The sequence below is a fragment of the Lagenorhynchus albirostris genome, chromosome 13, assembly GCF_949774975.1.
Source record: "Lagenorhynchus albirostris chromosome 13, mLagAlb1.1, whole genome shotgun sequence".
NCBI lineage: Eukaryota > Metazoa > Chordata > Mammalia > Artiodactyla > Delphinidae > Lagenorhynchus > Lagenorhynchus albirostris.
In genome coordinates, this window is record NC_083107.1 from 49,787,949 (window position 1) to 49,805,304 (window position 17,356).

General features: G+C 39.1%; 1 protein-coding gene across 1 annotated transcript in view; it reads right to left on the reverse strand.

Annotated features, from left to right (window-relative positions):
* Positions 1 to 14,101: 14,101 nt before the first annotated feature.
* Positions 14,102 to 17,356, reverse strand: part of STON1 (stonin 1) — a 53,346-nt gene continuing 50,091 nt past the window's right edge. The window contains exon 4 of the mRNA XM_060169022.1: positions 14,102 to 17,133. Within this exon, the coding sequence (XP_060025005.1) occupies positions 17,059 to 17,133 (75 nt within the window). The 3' untranslated portion in view covers positions 14,102 to 17,058. The remainder of the gene's footprint in view (positions 17,134 to 17,356) is intronic.

Consider the following 17,356-nt stretch of genomic DNA (forward strand, 5'->3'; position numbering starts at 1 on the left):
ACTGTGTGAGATAATAAATATTTGTCATTTTAAGCAGTTAAGTTTGGGGATAATTTGTTACACAAAATGGGATAACTAATACAGGACCCATTCTCTGATTGGACGGTGCCTAGTGAAGGCTTGGTTTTTCCTCATTGTAATCGCAGAATTTAAGCTTTCTTGAGTACCCTCATCAGTCACAAGAGCATCTGAGAAGTATGTAAAGGAATCTTTATAGGCTGATATTTGATAGTGTTGACCCCAGGTTATCATCAAACAAGCAGACTGTTGTAGTCATGTAATGATCACATTTCTTTTGTCAATTTTTCAAACTCAGAGGGGAAGTGTGTTGCATACACAAAAGACTTTTGATGCTAAAATTGAAATGTCAAGACCCCAAAGCCTCAGTGAGGCAATTTTACAGTAACTTTTTTTTTTTACGTTAGTAATTAGAGAATAAAAAAGGAATGCTGAGCTTTGGTCTGTTTTTGAGTACACAGTTTTTGAAATTACACCTGTGGCAAAATATAAAGCTCTTCCCCAATTGCCCATCACAGTTCAGAGCATCAGATTTTCATTTTCTCCTGTTTTGTTTAGAGGCTATAATATCTATTTAACATATCATTTGTAATCAACACTAGTTTTGTAACATTTAAGCAAATCTTAATAATCAGATTAATTTCTCTGCATTCTGTAAGTTCATATTACTTTTGCCTAGAGGTTTCAGTGAGTGATATTATAAAAGAAAAGAAAAAACTTCTCTTTGTTTATTGTGAGAAAAGGCCATATCTATGAAGTCCTTTCTCTGAATAAGAATGTTTTTAAAAATGTATTTTAGAGACAGCCCATTATCTTTCACATATTAAATTTTACAGTCAAATGCAGGGCATTTCAGTAACTCTAGACGCTAAATAATATATTTACCAGTAATGAAAAACACAAGTTAGGCTATGAGCATATGCCTTAAGGCAGCAAATATTCACAATTAGTTTCTGAACATTTTTCACCCAATGCACTAAACCCAGCAGTACTGTGTTTCTCTGCCTCTGTTTCATCCTTCACATCATTCAGGAAATGAAAATCCACATAATCTCTACCTCACCTTGTAACTTTGAAATGGCTGCAATGTTAGTAGTTCTGATTTGTTTATACTCTGCACTTTTATAACATTTTCCATTTTCTAATACAACTCTAAAATCAACTTATATTATTTGAACATCAGATACAATTCCACCACGATGAATCCCTCCCCCCTACCCCAATAGGATTTCAGTTAAAATGACCATGTGACATAGCGCGATGGCCAACTGGTGACCTTATCACACAGTGGAACACTGTTAATGTTCACATTACTACCTATTTTTAAATGTTTTAATATGAAAGAGATGTATACATTGTGTGCATATGAAAATTAGTGACTATAATTAACTCAAGGAAAGTGTGAAGGATGACTTCAAACACAGTTTTCCCTATGGCTACTTTTCAACATTCTCATCGGGGTCTTGATAAGAATTCAGTAATTTCCAAGCTAACAAATTATTCCATTTTCATTTCTTTAATCACAATGTGTATAATCAAATGTGAACATGAAATATTAGCAAGAATAATGTCTGCTGTCTCCAGTGAATTTTCCAACCTAAATTTCTACTTAGAGAAGATGGAGGTAAAGACCAATAAATTGAACTTAAGGCTATGACGTGGAAAGAACCAACCAGCTTTGTTCCCACAGTAACTGTACTTATCTTCTTTCCTAATTGGTCTCATTTTGTAAGATGTAAAGGTAGCATCTTGAATATTCTATATTATTCTACGTGCTTCAAATATCAGGAGAGGCAGGAACAACATGGAGTAGACACGCTCCTTCCTATTCCTTCTGCTAAGCACAGCTAAAAAAATCTCTGGATATTATACATAAAACAAAGATAAGAAGACTCTGAAAGGTGGAGAGAAGTTAGGGACCTCACAACCCAAAGAATGACACAGCAGTAAATCCCCTTGTTTTCTTTTTGCCTCGCCTATACCAGCCTGGGTACTGGTGAAGCTTGCAAACCCAGAAACATCAAAGGTCACAGACCAAAAAGAACAAAAGCCTTTTTTCTCAAGCTAAGGACCAGAAAAGGGGCAGCAAGACAGAAAACTTTTAGACAATATCTGCTCTACTTCAAACACCACAGAAAAAAACCAGCCCCACCCCAGAGCCGTCAGCAAAGGCAGAGCAGGGAGTTTAAACTTCCACTCTTGCCCAGCTGTAACGAGGTGCAGCCATTCCCACAATGTCACTGGAGGCCACCTGGGATGCCTGGACTCGTCCCCCCAGCCCAGCTATGATGAGGCATCCCCACCAGCCACCAGGGTTGTGTCAGAGAAGACCAAGACCTTCATTCCTGCTGGGTGATATTGAGACCTCCCCCTGCAGTGTCCGTGGGGGCCATGTGAGAAGGAGTTACAAGGTCCCCTTCCCTGCGTCAACCAGCACGATGTCAGTGGAAGCCGGGTGGGGGGCCTGAACCCCTACCCTACCCAACTGTCACGAGGAGACCCTCCTCCCCTGGGCTGTCAACAGAGGCTGAGCCAGATATAAGGCCTGGAAACCTTGGCAGTAGCAAGTGGGTACTTTCACTTTCCCCTACCGGCCCTGTGTCAGAGGAGACCTACTAAAATAGAAGATTTAAACAAGATCCAGTCTCCTAATAACCAAAATGTCCAGGATGCAATTGAAAATCATTTGTTACACCAAGAGCCAGGAAAATCTCTACTTGAATGAGACAAGACACCAACACAGAGATGACTAAGAGGTTGGAATTATCTGGAATTATCTGACAAGAATCTAGCCTTCATAAAACTGCTTTAATGAGGAGTTAAGCAAGCAATTTAACGGGCGCTTTAAACAAATGAAAAAATAGAAAGTCTCAGCAAAGAAACAGAAGGTATAAAGAAGAACCAAATGGATATTTTATAACTGAAAATACAATAACCAAAATAAAAAGTTCAATGGCTAGGCTTGTGATGGATTGAATTATGTCCCCCCTAAAGAGGTATTTTGAAGTCCTAACTCCCAGCACTTCAGAATGTGACCTTATTTGGAAATAGAATCATTGCAGATATAATTAGTTAAGATGAGATCATACTGTAGTAGGATGGGCCCCTAATCCAATATGACTGATGTGTTTATAAGAAAAGGACAAAGATAGACAGAAAGACAGCCATGTGAGAACAGAGGCAGAGATTGGAGTGACGCATCTACAAGCCAGGGAACACCAAGGATTACTGGCAAACACCAGAAGCTAGAAGAGACAAGGAAGGAATTCTCCCCTACGAGTTTCAGAGGTAGTATGGCTCTATCAACACCTTGATTTCAAACTTCTAGCCAAACTTCAAACTTAGGACAATAAATTTCTGTTATTTTAAACTACCCAGTTTATGGTAGTTTGTTATGGCAGCCCTAGGACACTAATGCAGGGCTCAACAGTAGAATGGAAATGAGAAAGGAAAGAATCAGTGAACTTGAAGATAGAACCATAGAAATAACCCAATTTGAACAACAGAGAGAAAACAGTCAATTCAAATGTAAGTGGATTTCTTGTCAGAAACTAGGAGGCCAGAAGGAAGAGGCCTGAAAGAAAAGTGCTAAAAGAAAAGAACCATCAACTCAGAATACCATACGCAGTGGTAATATTATTCAGGAAATAAAGGGAAAATCAAAACATTCTCAGATGAAAGAAAACTAAGATAACTTATCACCAGCAAAACTACCCTAAAAGGATGGCGAAAGGAAGTTTTGAAATAGAAAGGAAATGATAAAAAGGAGGACTATCAGGAAGAAGAATGAAAAGTAAAAATATATGTAAATATAGTAGACTTTTCTTCTTTTGAGTTTGCTAGTGTGTATGACAGTTGAAGCAAAAATTGTAATACTGCCTCATGTGGTTCTCAAATTCTATTATCAGTGGGGGAGGATAAAGGAAAACACGGTTTCTTCAATTCACTGGAAGTGGTAAAAATGTTGACTATGATAAGTTATGCGTGTATAATGTAATACCTAGAGCAACCACTAAAAAAAATGCTACACAAAGAAATACACTCAAAAATACTATAGATAAATCAAAATGGCATTCTAAAAAAATGTATACGTAACCAACAGGAAGGCAGAAAAAAAGAAAAAAAGAGAAATAAAGAACAGAGGGAACAAACAGAAACCAAAAAGGCACAAACCAGTGTTGGCAAGAATGTGAAGAAAGTGTAAAATGGTACAGCTACTTTGGAAAACAGTTTGGCAGTTTCTTGAAAAGTTAAGTAGAAATTTACCATATGACCCAGCTATTCCGCTCATACCCAAGAGAAATGAAAATATATGTTGACACAAATACCTGAACGTGAATGTTTGTAGCAGAGCTATTGATGATAGTGAAAAAGTGGGGAAAACCCAAATGTCCACCAAGGGATGAATGGGTAAATAAAATGAGGTATAGGGACTTCCCTGGTGGCACAGTGGTTAAGAATCTGCCTGCCAATGCAGGGGACACGGGTTCGAGCCCTGGTCTGGGAAGATCCCACCTGCTGTAGAGCAACTAAGCCCGTGTGCCACAGCTACTGAAGCCCATGCGCCTAGAGCCCGTGCTCCACAACAAGAGAAGCCACTGCAACGAGAAGCCCGCGCACCCCAAGGAAGAGTAGCCCCCGCTCGCCACAACTAGAGAAAGCCCGCGCGCAGCAATGAAGACCCAATGCAGCCAAAAATAAATAAATAAATATTTTTAAAAATGTGATATAGCCATACAGTGGAATACTATTTGACAATAAAAAGGAATGAAGTATTGATACATGCATGAACCTGGATGAGCAACGTGGATGAACCTCAAAAACATACTAAGTGAAAGAAGCCAGAGACAAAATCCCTATATTTTATATATATATATATATATATATTTTTTAAGAAGATGTTGGGGGGAGGAGTTTATTTATTTATTTATTTATTTTTGCTGTGTTGGGTCTTCGTCTCTGTGCGAGGGCTTTCTCTAGTTGCGGCAAGCAGGGGCCACTCTTCATCGCGGTGTGCAGGCCTCTCACTATCGCGGCCTCTCTTTTTGCAGAGCACAGGCTCCAGACGCGCAGGCTCAGTAGTTGTGGCTCACGGGCCTAGTTGCTCTGCGGCATGTGGGATCCTCCCAGACCAGGGCTCGAACCCGTGTCCCCTGCATTAATTAGCAGGCAGCTTCTCAACCACTGCGCCACCAGGGAAGCCCTGTATTATAAAATTCTATTTTTATGAAATATCCAGAAAAGGCAAATATACATAGACAGAAATTAGATTAGTGGTTTCCTGGGGCTGGGGTGAGAACGAGGAGTGACTGAAGATAGGCTTTTGGGGGAGATGGAAATGTTCTAAAATTGATTGTGGTGACGGTGGTACAATTCTGTGACTATACCAAAAAACATTAAATTGTACACTTAAAACAGGTGAATTTTATGATATATAAATTAATCCTCAACAAAGCTGTTGAAAGGTATCAGGGGAGGCTCTCTTCTTTAGGTTGGAACTAATTTATTTTTAATTGCGGTAAAACACACATAACATAAAATTTGCCATCTTAACATTTTTAAGTGTACAGTTCAGTGGCATTAAGCACATTCACATTGCTGTGCCATCCATCTCCATAACTGTTTTCATCTTGCCAGAGTGAAACTCTGTACCCATAAAACAATAACTCCCCATTTTAATTTAAGGTTACATTTTATCCTTATGTGGATAGGTCAAGGAAATTAAGTATCTGGTCTCGTTTCAAGTGCAGGAAAAAACCTTCTGCAGTTACAGAATGGTTCCAAAATACTTTTAACAAAAGACAGATACTCTCATTTCACAACCAGAAATAACACTTGATTGGATTTTGAGTATTAAATGAAAAAACTCGATCCCTAGCACACCGTAGGAGCTAAAAGCCTAAAGGTTCTTCTTCACTTTGGGCAGCTTTCACAAACAAATTTAAACCAAATTTTAAAATAGACATTTTAATCTTTTCAACCCCTTGAAGATATATGTGTGTGTTTATTAAGAAAAAGTGTATTTGTAATTGTAAGTGTGATAGATTTTAAATTTCTTGAGGACTGAGGCTACTATTCATCATTATATGCCCCCTGAGTTCCTAGCATAGTACCTCCAATATGGAAAGCATTCATTAAATGTTACTGATTTGGAAGGGTAAAGCTGGGATGAAGAGAGAGAGTGGCATGGACTTATATACACTACCAAATGTAAAAGAGATAGCTAGTGGGAAGCAGCTGCATAGCACAGGGAGATCAGCTCGGTGCTTTGTGACCACCTAGAGGGGTGAGATAGGGAGGGTGGGAGGGAGGCAGACGCAAGAGGGAGGAGATATGGGGATATATGTATATGTATAGCTGATTCACTTTGTTATAAAGCAGAAACTAACACCATTGTAAAGCAATTATACTCCAATAAAGATGTTAAAAAAATGTTATTGATTTGAATATACTGTTAAACTATCGTAAAGTGGAATTTCTAGCCTGTTTGTTGGTGAAAATTAGGGACTAAATTGAAACTATGTTTAGGAGAAGTGGTGCATAGATCTAAATTCATCCTATCATTCATTCATTCAAAATTTTTTATCCAACATATCCATCATAAGCTCTAGCTAAGCTTATGATTAATGGACATTGATACCACCATCACCTACCACCACCCCTGTATTTGGGCCTCTTCCCCCAAAACGGGAAATCACTATGGACAGAGCCACCCCAATTGAAATCCTAGTTGGGGAGGAGGGGGAAGAGAAATACACAAGCATCTACAATATAATGGGATCAGTACTAAAGATTATTTATGAGGAGCAACTAACCTGAATGGTGGTAGTCAGGGAAGGCTTCCTGGAGTAGGATGCCTAAACTTCGATCTGTGGAATGAGCAAGGGACAAAGGAAGGGGGCAAGGAAGGGTGTTCCAGGGAGAGGGCACTGTACAAGCCAAAGCTTGGGGTGTCTACACCTCTAGGGAACACGGTGGGTTTGAGGAAATGACAGCAGTTTGGTTTGGCCAGAGGATAGAGAACAGGGAAATCTTGGCAAAGCTAAGGCTGGCTGGTAAGTAAGGGCCAGATTGCATGTTCTCCACTGACTATAGTGTGGAGGTAGATTGGAGGATGACCACACAGGAAGCAGAGAAGCAGTTAGGAGTCTGTGGGGTAAGGAAGAATGAGCAGCTCTGTTTGAAAAGCCTGCAGCAGAAGCAATTTCCCCGGAGAAGAACAAGATCTAAGTTACCAATGTATAGCCTTTTCTGGCAGTCAATCATATAAGGCAAAGAGGAAGAGAGGGGGAAGACTCCAAGAGACTTTTAGGGGAAGGGGATGGAGCACCCACTGATGGGGGAAAAGGTAATAAAAGGTGACAAACATCATCTAGTTCACAATTTTACCCAAGGCCACTTCTGGTTCCAGTGTAAGTTTAATATAGAATTTGTCCTTTTCCACAATGAGTACTTAGCAAAGCCTTTGAAAAATATTTCAATGTCTCAAAATAATCCACTGGAGAGGCAGGCTCTTGGCATTTAACAACGCCACCGTTCAGAGATGCTCTTTCCTTGTCCTTTTCATGGCACTTGAGGACCTTTGGGTGGAATTCTCTCTGAGCAGTGTGAAAATATCAAAACGAAACCCTACAGAAAAGGACAAGTGCTGCAGCCGGGTGCCATGTCCCACCCCCATGCAGCCACTCTCAGACCGGCAGCATCTTTCTCAGAGATGAGAAGCAGAAGGAGACCAAATTCTACACTGATCACAATTGGGTTTCCCCAATCAGAACATTTATTCTCTGTTAGAGGGAATTCATAGTCCCAGTTCCAAAAATCACAAAAATGTGCCTGTTGGGTCAGCATAGCTGATATTCAAGCATTAATACCAGTAAAGAGCAAATAAATTGAAGGCCATGACCAAAGTACTCAAGAAAATAAAATCAAAGTTGGTCATAAAGGGTCCTTAAAGGAAATTCATAGACACCCACCCTCTATGGGAGGGTGGAAGGTCTCTGAATCCAATGCCATTTCTGTAAAAGAAACTAAGAAATAATACCTTGGATATACAGGCCTGCCTGCATCTGTACCCGTAAACTCTGCCTTGCCTCCAACTGCAATGTGTGAACTGTTTACGCCCTTATCTAAATCAGCCCTCTGCTGGCTGATCTCATCCCCTCTGATCTACTCAGAGATAAGGCCCTAGCAATTTTCTCCCTCTCTGTCTTCTGCAATATCAGTTTTCCTTTCACAACTGATCACTGCTAGCCTGCAGAGATATCCACCACCTGATGTATACCAAGGAGGGGGGAGAGGGCAGTCAGTCCTGGGTGCAGGCAATAATGGTACACACTGTCTGTAGAGAATTTAAATACATAAGGAAATTGACTAAAAGTCTCTCTCTCTTTTTTTTTTGACCATGCCACTTGCAGGATCTCAGTTCCCCAACAAGGGATTGAACCCATGCTCCCTGCAGTGGAAGTGCAGAGCCCTAACCACTGGACTGCCAGGGAATTCCCATAAAAATCTGCTTTCTATTATCACCGTGTGCTGACAGTTCTAAGCAACGTCTGAGCTAAAATGCCCCCCTCCCAACTTTTTTATTGGCATAGTGTTCTAAACAGTTGCTACAATTACTGTTGTTTTAATAATGCATACGTAAGCTTCAAATTGGCACATTTTTTTTTCATTAGCACATTTTAATTTCTTAACATTTAATAAACACATTTAATAAACTTAACATTTAGTAAACACTGTGTTCTACATAGAAGTTAATTTGGAAAACTCCCAGTTACACAGTTGGACCAGGACACATGTGGACTTAGATACACATGTTTGTTGTGCGAATACATAATGGCCCAGAATTGTTCCAACTTGCTTCAGGCACAATTCTTGCCTCCATCCCTTTTGGTACTACGTATTCCTGGGTTTGAACCATAGATTCAAAATAAACAATGATCGTAAATATGAAGAAATAGAACCTGAGTTACTTCAGTTTTGTCATTCTATGTGACCACTTGGAGTTGCTATTTGTGTCTTTAAAAGACTGTAGCAGAGTATGAATGGCAAGATGTAATAGTTTTGTTTGGTAAGTTTTGTTTGGTTACTTTACACATGAAATACTGTATTTGAATAATAATATATTTAAAATGGACATTTAGTCTTCTATTTTAATCATTAATTGTTTTAAAACTAAAGAAGGAATCAAGAAAATAAAACATTACATCAGCAGCTACTTAAATTATACTTTTTCCAAATGTTTTAATTTCACTAAAGTTCATTTATTAGTTACTAGAAAACTATTGACATAGAGTATTATTATACCAGACTATAACAAAGAATGAAAGTACAAACTCTTAGGTAAATATAAAAACTACTAAATAAATAGTTGTGTATGGGACTTCCCTGGTAGTCCAGTGGTAAAGAAACCACCTTCCAATGCAGGGGACGCAGATTCGATCTCTCGTCGGGGACCTAAGATCCCACATGCCACGGGGCAACTAAGCCCGTGTGCCACAACTACTGAGTCCGTGCTCCTCAACTAGAGAGCCTGCATGCCACAAACTACAGAGCCCACGCAGCACAACTAGAGAGATGCCAGCACGTCGCAACCTGAGAACCCACATGCGGCAACAAAGGCCTGACGCAGCCAAAAACAAACAAACAAACAAAAAATAGTTATGTACATTTTGTCCTCTAGGAACTTGGAGGAATTTGCAGGTGTTCACCACATCAACATGAAATGACACTGACCAGTAGAGTTCAATCAAGAAAATATTTAAAAGCAAAACAAGAGACAATTGAAGCAATGGCTGAATTTATATTGAAGTATATAATACCTTCAACACCACACATACAGTTAATGAAAACTGAAGAAATAGGCACATCTGAAGATATAAATGACACAAGATTGAGATGACATGGGATTTAAAGATGACAAGGAATCATTTTCTATAAGTGCTGACAGTGAGAAAGAGGAGGAAATTCTTAGCAAGAGTCAACATCAGTAAGGTTAAAAAAAAATAATAATGGAGAGACACTAGTGAAGACCAAAGCCAAGACTTAGGTCTCAAGGGTTGAAGGGATGTTAAGAAAGATCTCATCCTCACCAGTTACTGTTCCAAAGTTCATATTTGCAGCAAAGCTGCCCCCAAAAGCCACCTACTCACGGTCTCCACATGCACCTGAGTTGTCTGTCAAGTTCACCAATGTTCTCCATGTTGCTAAATTCAATGGTCAATTCTTAGTCCTCATCTTATCCTATAAGCAGAATTTGAAGCCGCTGATTACACTTACTCTAGTGAGCTACTCTTCCCAAGTCTCCTTTATGGGATCATCCTCACTTTCCTGACCTCTGAACTTTAGAGAATGCGAAGGGTCAGTTCTCAGACCACTTCCACTCTTTATATTCACTCCTAGGTGATCTCAACCAGTCTCACAGCTTTAAGTACTGATATCTAAAAAAGTCACATCCCTAGCCCAGACCTCTGTCCCTCCTCATATAGCCAGTTGTTACTTAGTGTCTCCAACTGGATATCTAATAGGCATCCCAGAGTTAACACATCCAAACTCGAATTTCTGATCTCTCTCCTCAAACTTTCTCCTAACAGTCTTCCCCTTCTCCGTAAAAGACAGCTCCATTTTGTAGCTGCTCAGCCAAAACTCCGGGAGTCATTTTTGGTTTCCTTCTTTCCCTCACTCTGGGAATCCAATCCAGTCCATCAGCACACACTGTTAGCTCTGTATTTCAAACGTGTTCTGATTCCAACCATTTTTCATCTCCCACCCTAGTCACCATCCCCTCTCACCTGGGTTATGGCAGTAGCCTCCTAACTGCTCTCTCTGCTTCTCTCATTGCCCCGCTTCTATGTCCATGGAACCATCTCAACATGTAATTCAGCTTATGTCACTCCTCCGCACAAACCCTTCCAGTGGTTTGCGTCTCATACGAAGTCCTTCCCATAGCCCGTTGAGGCCTACTGATCTGCTTCCCTCACCTACCCACAACCTCTCTGATTCCTCCCCCAACCACCCTCCTTGCTCACTCTGCCCTGGCCACCTTATAGCCACCTGCCTCCTTGGTGTTCCTCTGACAGGCTAAGCACACCTTGATTGCAGTGCCTTTGCACTAGGAGTTCCCTCTGCTGGACACACTCTTCTCATTTCTTTCGGGTCTCTGCTAGAATGTCATCTCATCAGACAGTACCTTCCTGACCAACCTATCTAGAAGGGCTTTCTCTGCCACTCTGTTGCTTTTTTTTTTTTCCCCTACATAGCAATGATCACAGCCTGATACCTGTTTATTGTCTCACTTCCCCCACTATTACATATCCTTTACAAGAACAGGAACTTACTGTTTCTGTGATTGTTTACCCCCAGTGCCTAGAAAAATGCAGGTACTTAGTAGACACGCAGCAAACAGTAGAATTAGCAAGACAATTAATTGGAGCAATGGTCACATAACATTTTGAGGTGATTCAAAGTTACCACTTAAGGCACCCAATGTCTTAAACAAGCCTTCTGTACTTCAGAGTGTGGAAGACAGCTTCAGGAATGCCTCAAATGTTTAGCCACATTCATAGACTTACTCATGCTCTAAGGTTTTTGGAAACACATCGTTCTAACAGGCTTTATAAGGGAATGACATCATCTACCCAGAAAGATTTCTGAGAGAAAGACAGAGCCCATCTTGAAAAGACAATGCTCATTATTGATTTCAGAGAACTGAACAGGGTAAAGTCTTATCCCTGAGTCAAGGTGGCATGGAATATTCTCCTGAAAGCACATATTTGCTTGGTCTTACCTCAGAACCTGAAAGTACAATCCTGGGCTGGAGCTCTTTAGAGACCACATCGATCTTGATATATGTACCTGGAAGCTCAGAAGCTGAACGTGATAGATTCATTGTAATATGTTATACATCTTTCAAAGTAAGCAGATTTAGAGTTCATTAATTCTCATCAGAAAAAGTTTGTTTGAAATGTGTTGAGAAGAAAGGCACTATTTTTCTATCTCTTTAGTACTTACAAATGTTTAGAGATAAGTATGGTATTTAAATCTTCGGGATGTGTAAAATTGTATTTAACAGCCTTTTTAGACAAGGCATTAGGAATACTTTAGAGTGTTTGTCTATTGCATTAATTTTAATTATACTCCACTGGATTCACAATGCTTTGAAAATGCTTTACAAAATGCCCCCAAGATCTTTTATTAATCATAATACAAGCACCATCAAATTCAAACGCTGTTTCTCATTCTGGGTAGCAGCAGCTTGCCTGCGAGCGCCCTCTTCTGTTTCAAGATAATACCGCAAGTTGTATTACAGGGAATTCACAGCAATTCTGGATAGTACAAAAATGGGCTTTTCAGGAAAATGTCCACACACACAATCATATTATTTAAATATGCTATCGTCCCACCTGAGGTTTGTACGGCTCTTCTGGAGCAGATAGATGAGGCGAAGATGAGGGAAACGTTGCAGTCCCCGAAGTATAGTGGTGATTTGCATTTCTTCCCTAGGCAGTCTCATAGAAATGAACTTTAATCTTTAAAAAAAAAAGGGGACAACTGTCTAATCTGTTCTCCTTACAGACAGGACATGATTTTAAGGCATAAAATCACCTGGAGCTTTTATCTAAGGTAGTTTTTGTAACTCACCTATTTGCTTTCTGGCTAGCAATTCTGTCTTGCTTTAAAAATTGACAAATTCGTATTTAGATGCCAGGTCTAAGCAGGATCTTATTAACAATTATAGCAAAAATCTTTTGTTTCAGTATAAACTGGGGAAATATGCAGGCGATCAGGTTGAGCGCCATGGAATTGCCATCAAGAATGGTTAAATATTGTCAATTTCACATGGTTCAATTAAATACCTTGTCTGTCTTGTCAATTTAATAGCCTTGTCCGTTAGGACCCTGGGTAAGAGCACAAAAGGTCCTGGGAGTAGAGTAGCTGCTGAGAATGGGGAGGGGCTGGAAGAGACCCAGCAAAATGTAGTGAAATCACCTTGTGTCTACGCAAAGGGGGGGGGCGAGTCTAGGTGAAGTTGAGACAAAACAGGAAAGAAATGATTGATGGAATTTGAGAACTTTTGTTATAAATAGGATTGGTTCATGTTACTTAATCTTTTTGTTGTTCCTGCCCAATGAGAATCAAGCCCTGTTAATTTCAGTAGTGGCTGAAACAGTTCCAAATGATCTGGCCTCTGTGAAGTTCCATTTCCTGATGCAGTTTTGAAATTTAACCTTAATATAGCTAGATAAGAATTGAATTCCAACACATGGCAGCTTCCTCATGCAAAGGGCGGGTGGAGAGGTTGTTAGGTTGGTTTTTATTAGAGCTGATTTATCTTCATATCTTTAACGCCCCCCCAAAACACACACACTTTATCTGAAATAGATTCTGTAAAATTGCAAAAAAATAATTTTCTAAACTTAAAAAAATTTCTTTACATGCACATCATTTCCAGTTGCCAAAGTTTGAAAGTTCCTTAGAATTCTCCTGGTGATAAAGTTCGTCCCGTTGGGAAGAATTGTGAAAGACTAACTAGTTCATTTATCCAGGTTATCAACACCTTCATTGTCTTTGAGTTATTTTACAACTCTGTAAATTTTAGAAAACTGATAATAACATACATGATCTTTGTCCATACAAATGCAAATTAATTAGGGGAAACTGATTATTGATATTGGCCTATGGATAGATCCATTTTGCATCTATTTGTAAATTCTTTTCAGAATTCCTTATTTCCTGTACATGTCTCTGCTCTTTGAATTCTCCTTAGAACCACTTGTAACATCTTACCAGTTCCCGTGTTAGTTAATGAGTTAAGTAAGATCTTGGGCATCTACTCATATCATTTATGAGAGTAATGATTACATCCTCTTTTAAAAATCATCCTCTAACATCACAAATTGTAGTTTGATTGTGTTATTTTTCCAGGATGTGCCAAGACGCCATGTACACTGAGTCCTTAATAGTGAAGCAGGTATACATGTGCCTGACAGAGTCAATTGGTTAAGGTTATTGAAATTGATTTCATACCTTAAAAAAAATTGCCCCAGACCTTGCAAAAGAAGATATAAGTCCATTGCACGGCAAGAATCATTTGAAATACATCTTTAATTTTAAAAAATCTATATGCAATCTACAAAATACTTCGTTACATGATTATTAAGGCTCAATCTGTTTTATATCTGTATTGATGACATAAAATCATATTTTGAATAAGATATAATAATACTTAGTCATTATCAAGGAAGGCCTTCTGACCTAATTTATAAGAGAAGAAGGGCTATATCGAAAGCACAGACCCAGAATGAAGGGAACTAAAACCCTAAAACTGTTTAATATATAAATCAGGTCAAAAAATGCCAGCCTTTATTTATGCTAGGAAGGGTTTTTTTCCATACTTTTTTTAATGGATAAACTATTTCTATCCCCATAAAAAAAGGAAATGTCCTTAAATTCAGATCTGTAAATTGATCAGGTAACCATCAAGCCATGAATGCATTTACTCAGCTAATACGATCCTTTGACTGGTAAGGCAACCAGACCAAACCAATTAGAGCAGAACAATTCATCCCAAACTGGCCCACTCCTTGGAAGTCTGCCATTGTGTCAATTAAACAAATGACCCCAAGGGGGTCAAACTCAGAAAGCATTGATCTAAATTACCTAAATTAAAATGCTAGAAAGGAGTAGTTCCTCCTTCATTCACTTCCTTCCTCCATTCCCTACCTTAAAAGCAGGAGTTTTTATTGTTGTTGTTTTTTGAAGATCATCATTTACTTTCCGGCAAAGGAGATTCTACTTCTTAACTGGTAAGTCTAAGTGGACCCTACCTGAGTTTTCACTTAGAGCATCAGGATCACATTTGACCTTCTGCCATTTCTGAGGTCAGAAGAATTGTATTAAAAAGCCTCTCCACCTGACACAGAATGTTAATTTAACGTTAAGTAATGAATATTTAAGGATCCTAATAGATGTGCAAATGAACAATTACGCTGCAGCACCCCGCTGTTCCTGCCATCTACCTTTGCATTGCTGCAGAAACTCACTTGGGCTTCAGTCAGCCTTTTGTTACATTTCCAGCACTGAATCTTGAGACGTTCCTGAAGGCTGAAGGGCTGGTGAATAAATGACCCCAGCAGTGAGGTACCCACACATACTGGCAACCTGTGAAGCCTAAGGAGTGATTAATTGAACCCTGTGCTGAAATTACTTTGAGGTGTAAATATTCATCAAGTTCATCTGAATCAGACTCTGAGTTCTTTATGGGGAGGACGCCATAAAACAGATCTGCAAGGACCAGTAGTAATTAACCCAGCTACCGTCCCTGGTATCGTGGAGCAGCACCAGGTTCGGCCCGCCTCCATATTTGTTCTGAGCAGATTGAAGTCACTCCAGAATGTGCCACACCAGATGACGAGGCCGGATGGTGGAATTTTTTTTAAATGACGCGCACATAGATTTGCCCTCCTATACATCAACAGTGAGTCTCAAGCATATGATATTATGAGCAATACATCAGCTGAAGTTAAAAAGAGCAATAACAGTTCATTTTAACAGTCAACTTTTGCATTCTTTGCCTTTACAGTAAAATAATGAAAAGCATTAAATCTGCTGATTGATACAGATCATAAATGTTTGTTTTATAAAATCTGCATTTTTTAACAGATTAAAATGAATGTAATGTAACATTAAATAAAATGTATGAGACAAACTCTGTGGGGCCAACAAATAATGTTGTTTGGAAGAACGCTATTATATCAGTTTTGACTCAAAACAAATCTAGTAAATAAAGAAAAATACCCACTAATCATATTTAAGGATCAACATAAATTGAAGGTACATTAATACCACATGTTTTTTCCACACGTTTTTCTGACTAAAAAAATACCTAGAATATAGATTTCCTAAATTTAAAAGTCTGACCTTTCACTATAAACACTGAAAGGAAATTATAAACAGAATTATAACTGCTAATGCCATTGGCTTTTCATTAAAAAACAAACATTTACCTGGCTTTGAATAGAAATATCACTTCTTAGAAATGTAGATAAAATAATCTAGTGTCTTTCACTTCGCTCATCTTTTAAAGAAAATTACTCTAAATTAAGCGAATTAGCATAAATAGCATGATAGCAGAGCTAACATAAAATAATCATAATATGATTTAGACTTCTACTCAAGAGAAGCTTGTGTTAATTACAAAAAAAAAATACTTTATCAAAGTACATTCTTAGAGTCTGCACTTCTGGGAAACAATATTCATGAACTTTAAAAATTCATTTTTAACATACATAAATATTTTAACTAGTGTCCAATACTGGGATTCCATTTTGAAAGGAATCTCTCCAAGCAAAGGGCAATATGTCTTAGTGATTTGTACTGAAATATGTATATCACCAGAACTAGCTTCTTTGCAGCACACATCAGAATACAAATGTATTTTGAAAATAATGATACCGTGGGTGAAAGACAGGTACCAAATACAGCTGATGGTTACTCACCAGTGTGGTAACAGGACAGGAAGATAAATAATTCAGAGTCAGAGATAGTCCCACATCTCCATGTTAGCCTGTGGTTTCAACATCATCCTACAACTAACCACATTTCAGACAAGAGCAAGAGGGGAAATTAAGTACTTCGGTTTACGTCTCCTTTGATTGCCTCGTCCTCTAGTACTAGTGCTAGCGCAATAAAAAGAGGTAGGGGCTGGAGGATAATAACTATGGCCCTAGGTAACCCAGAGGGCAAAACAATCAGCCACCAAGTAATCAAAAATCAAAAATGCTTTGGCCAAGTGGCTGTCAGGTCACAATAAGAGCGCCTCTGAGTTTCACTAGGAAACAAAAACATCATGAAAATTATAGACACATTTTAGATCACACCCCCAGGGCACAAACATATCAAAAGCATAAAGTACAGACGGTTCGGCTGCAGGTCTAAACTTCTCTAAACGTAACCACTGGACCTGTCATTTCCACTCTACAGTAGCAGAATTTTGTGTGGTTTCTGTGAATTACGTATTTGGAAAGTGGGTCGTCATCACTGCTACTGAGTTACGCAGTCGCCAGCTTTATCTGGGTCTTCTCCATCGATTTTAATCCACTTCTTTTCTATTTCAACCTGTCATGCAAAAGCAAAACAGGGGCAGCATTAACAAATGCAACACAGCACAACATCTCTTCAGTCCTCGTTTGTAAATGAGGCAAGGACTCTAGCCACCTCATCCTTTGGACACAAACACAGCCCCTCTACCCTGTCGTGCCCGTTCCCAAGTGAAGCACACTGCTCTCGTTTGGGACCACAGAGTCTCCCAAATCCTTCCCTTCTAGGGTCAGATCTGGAA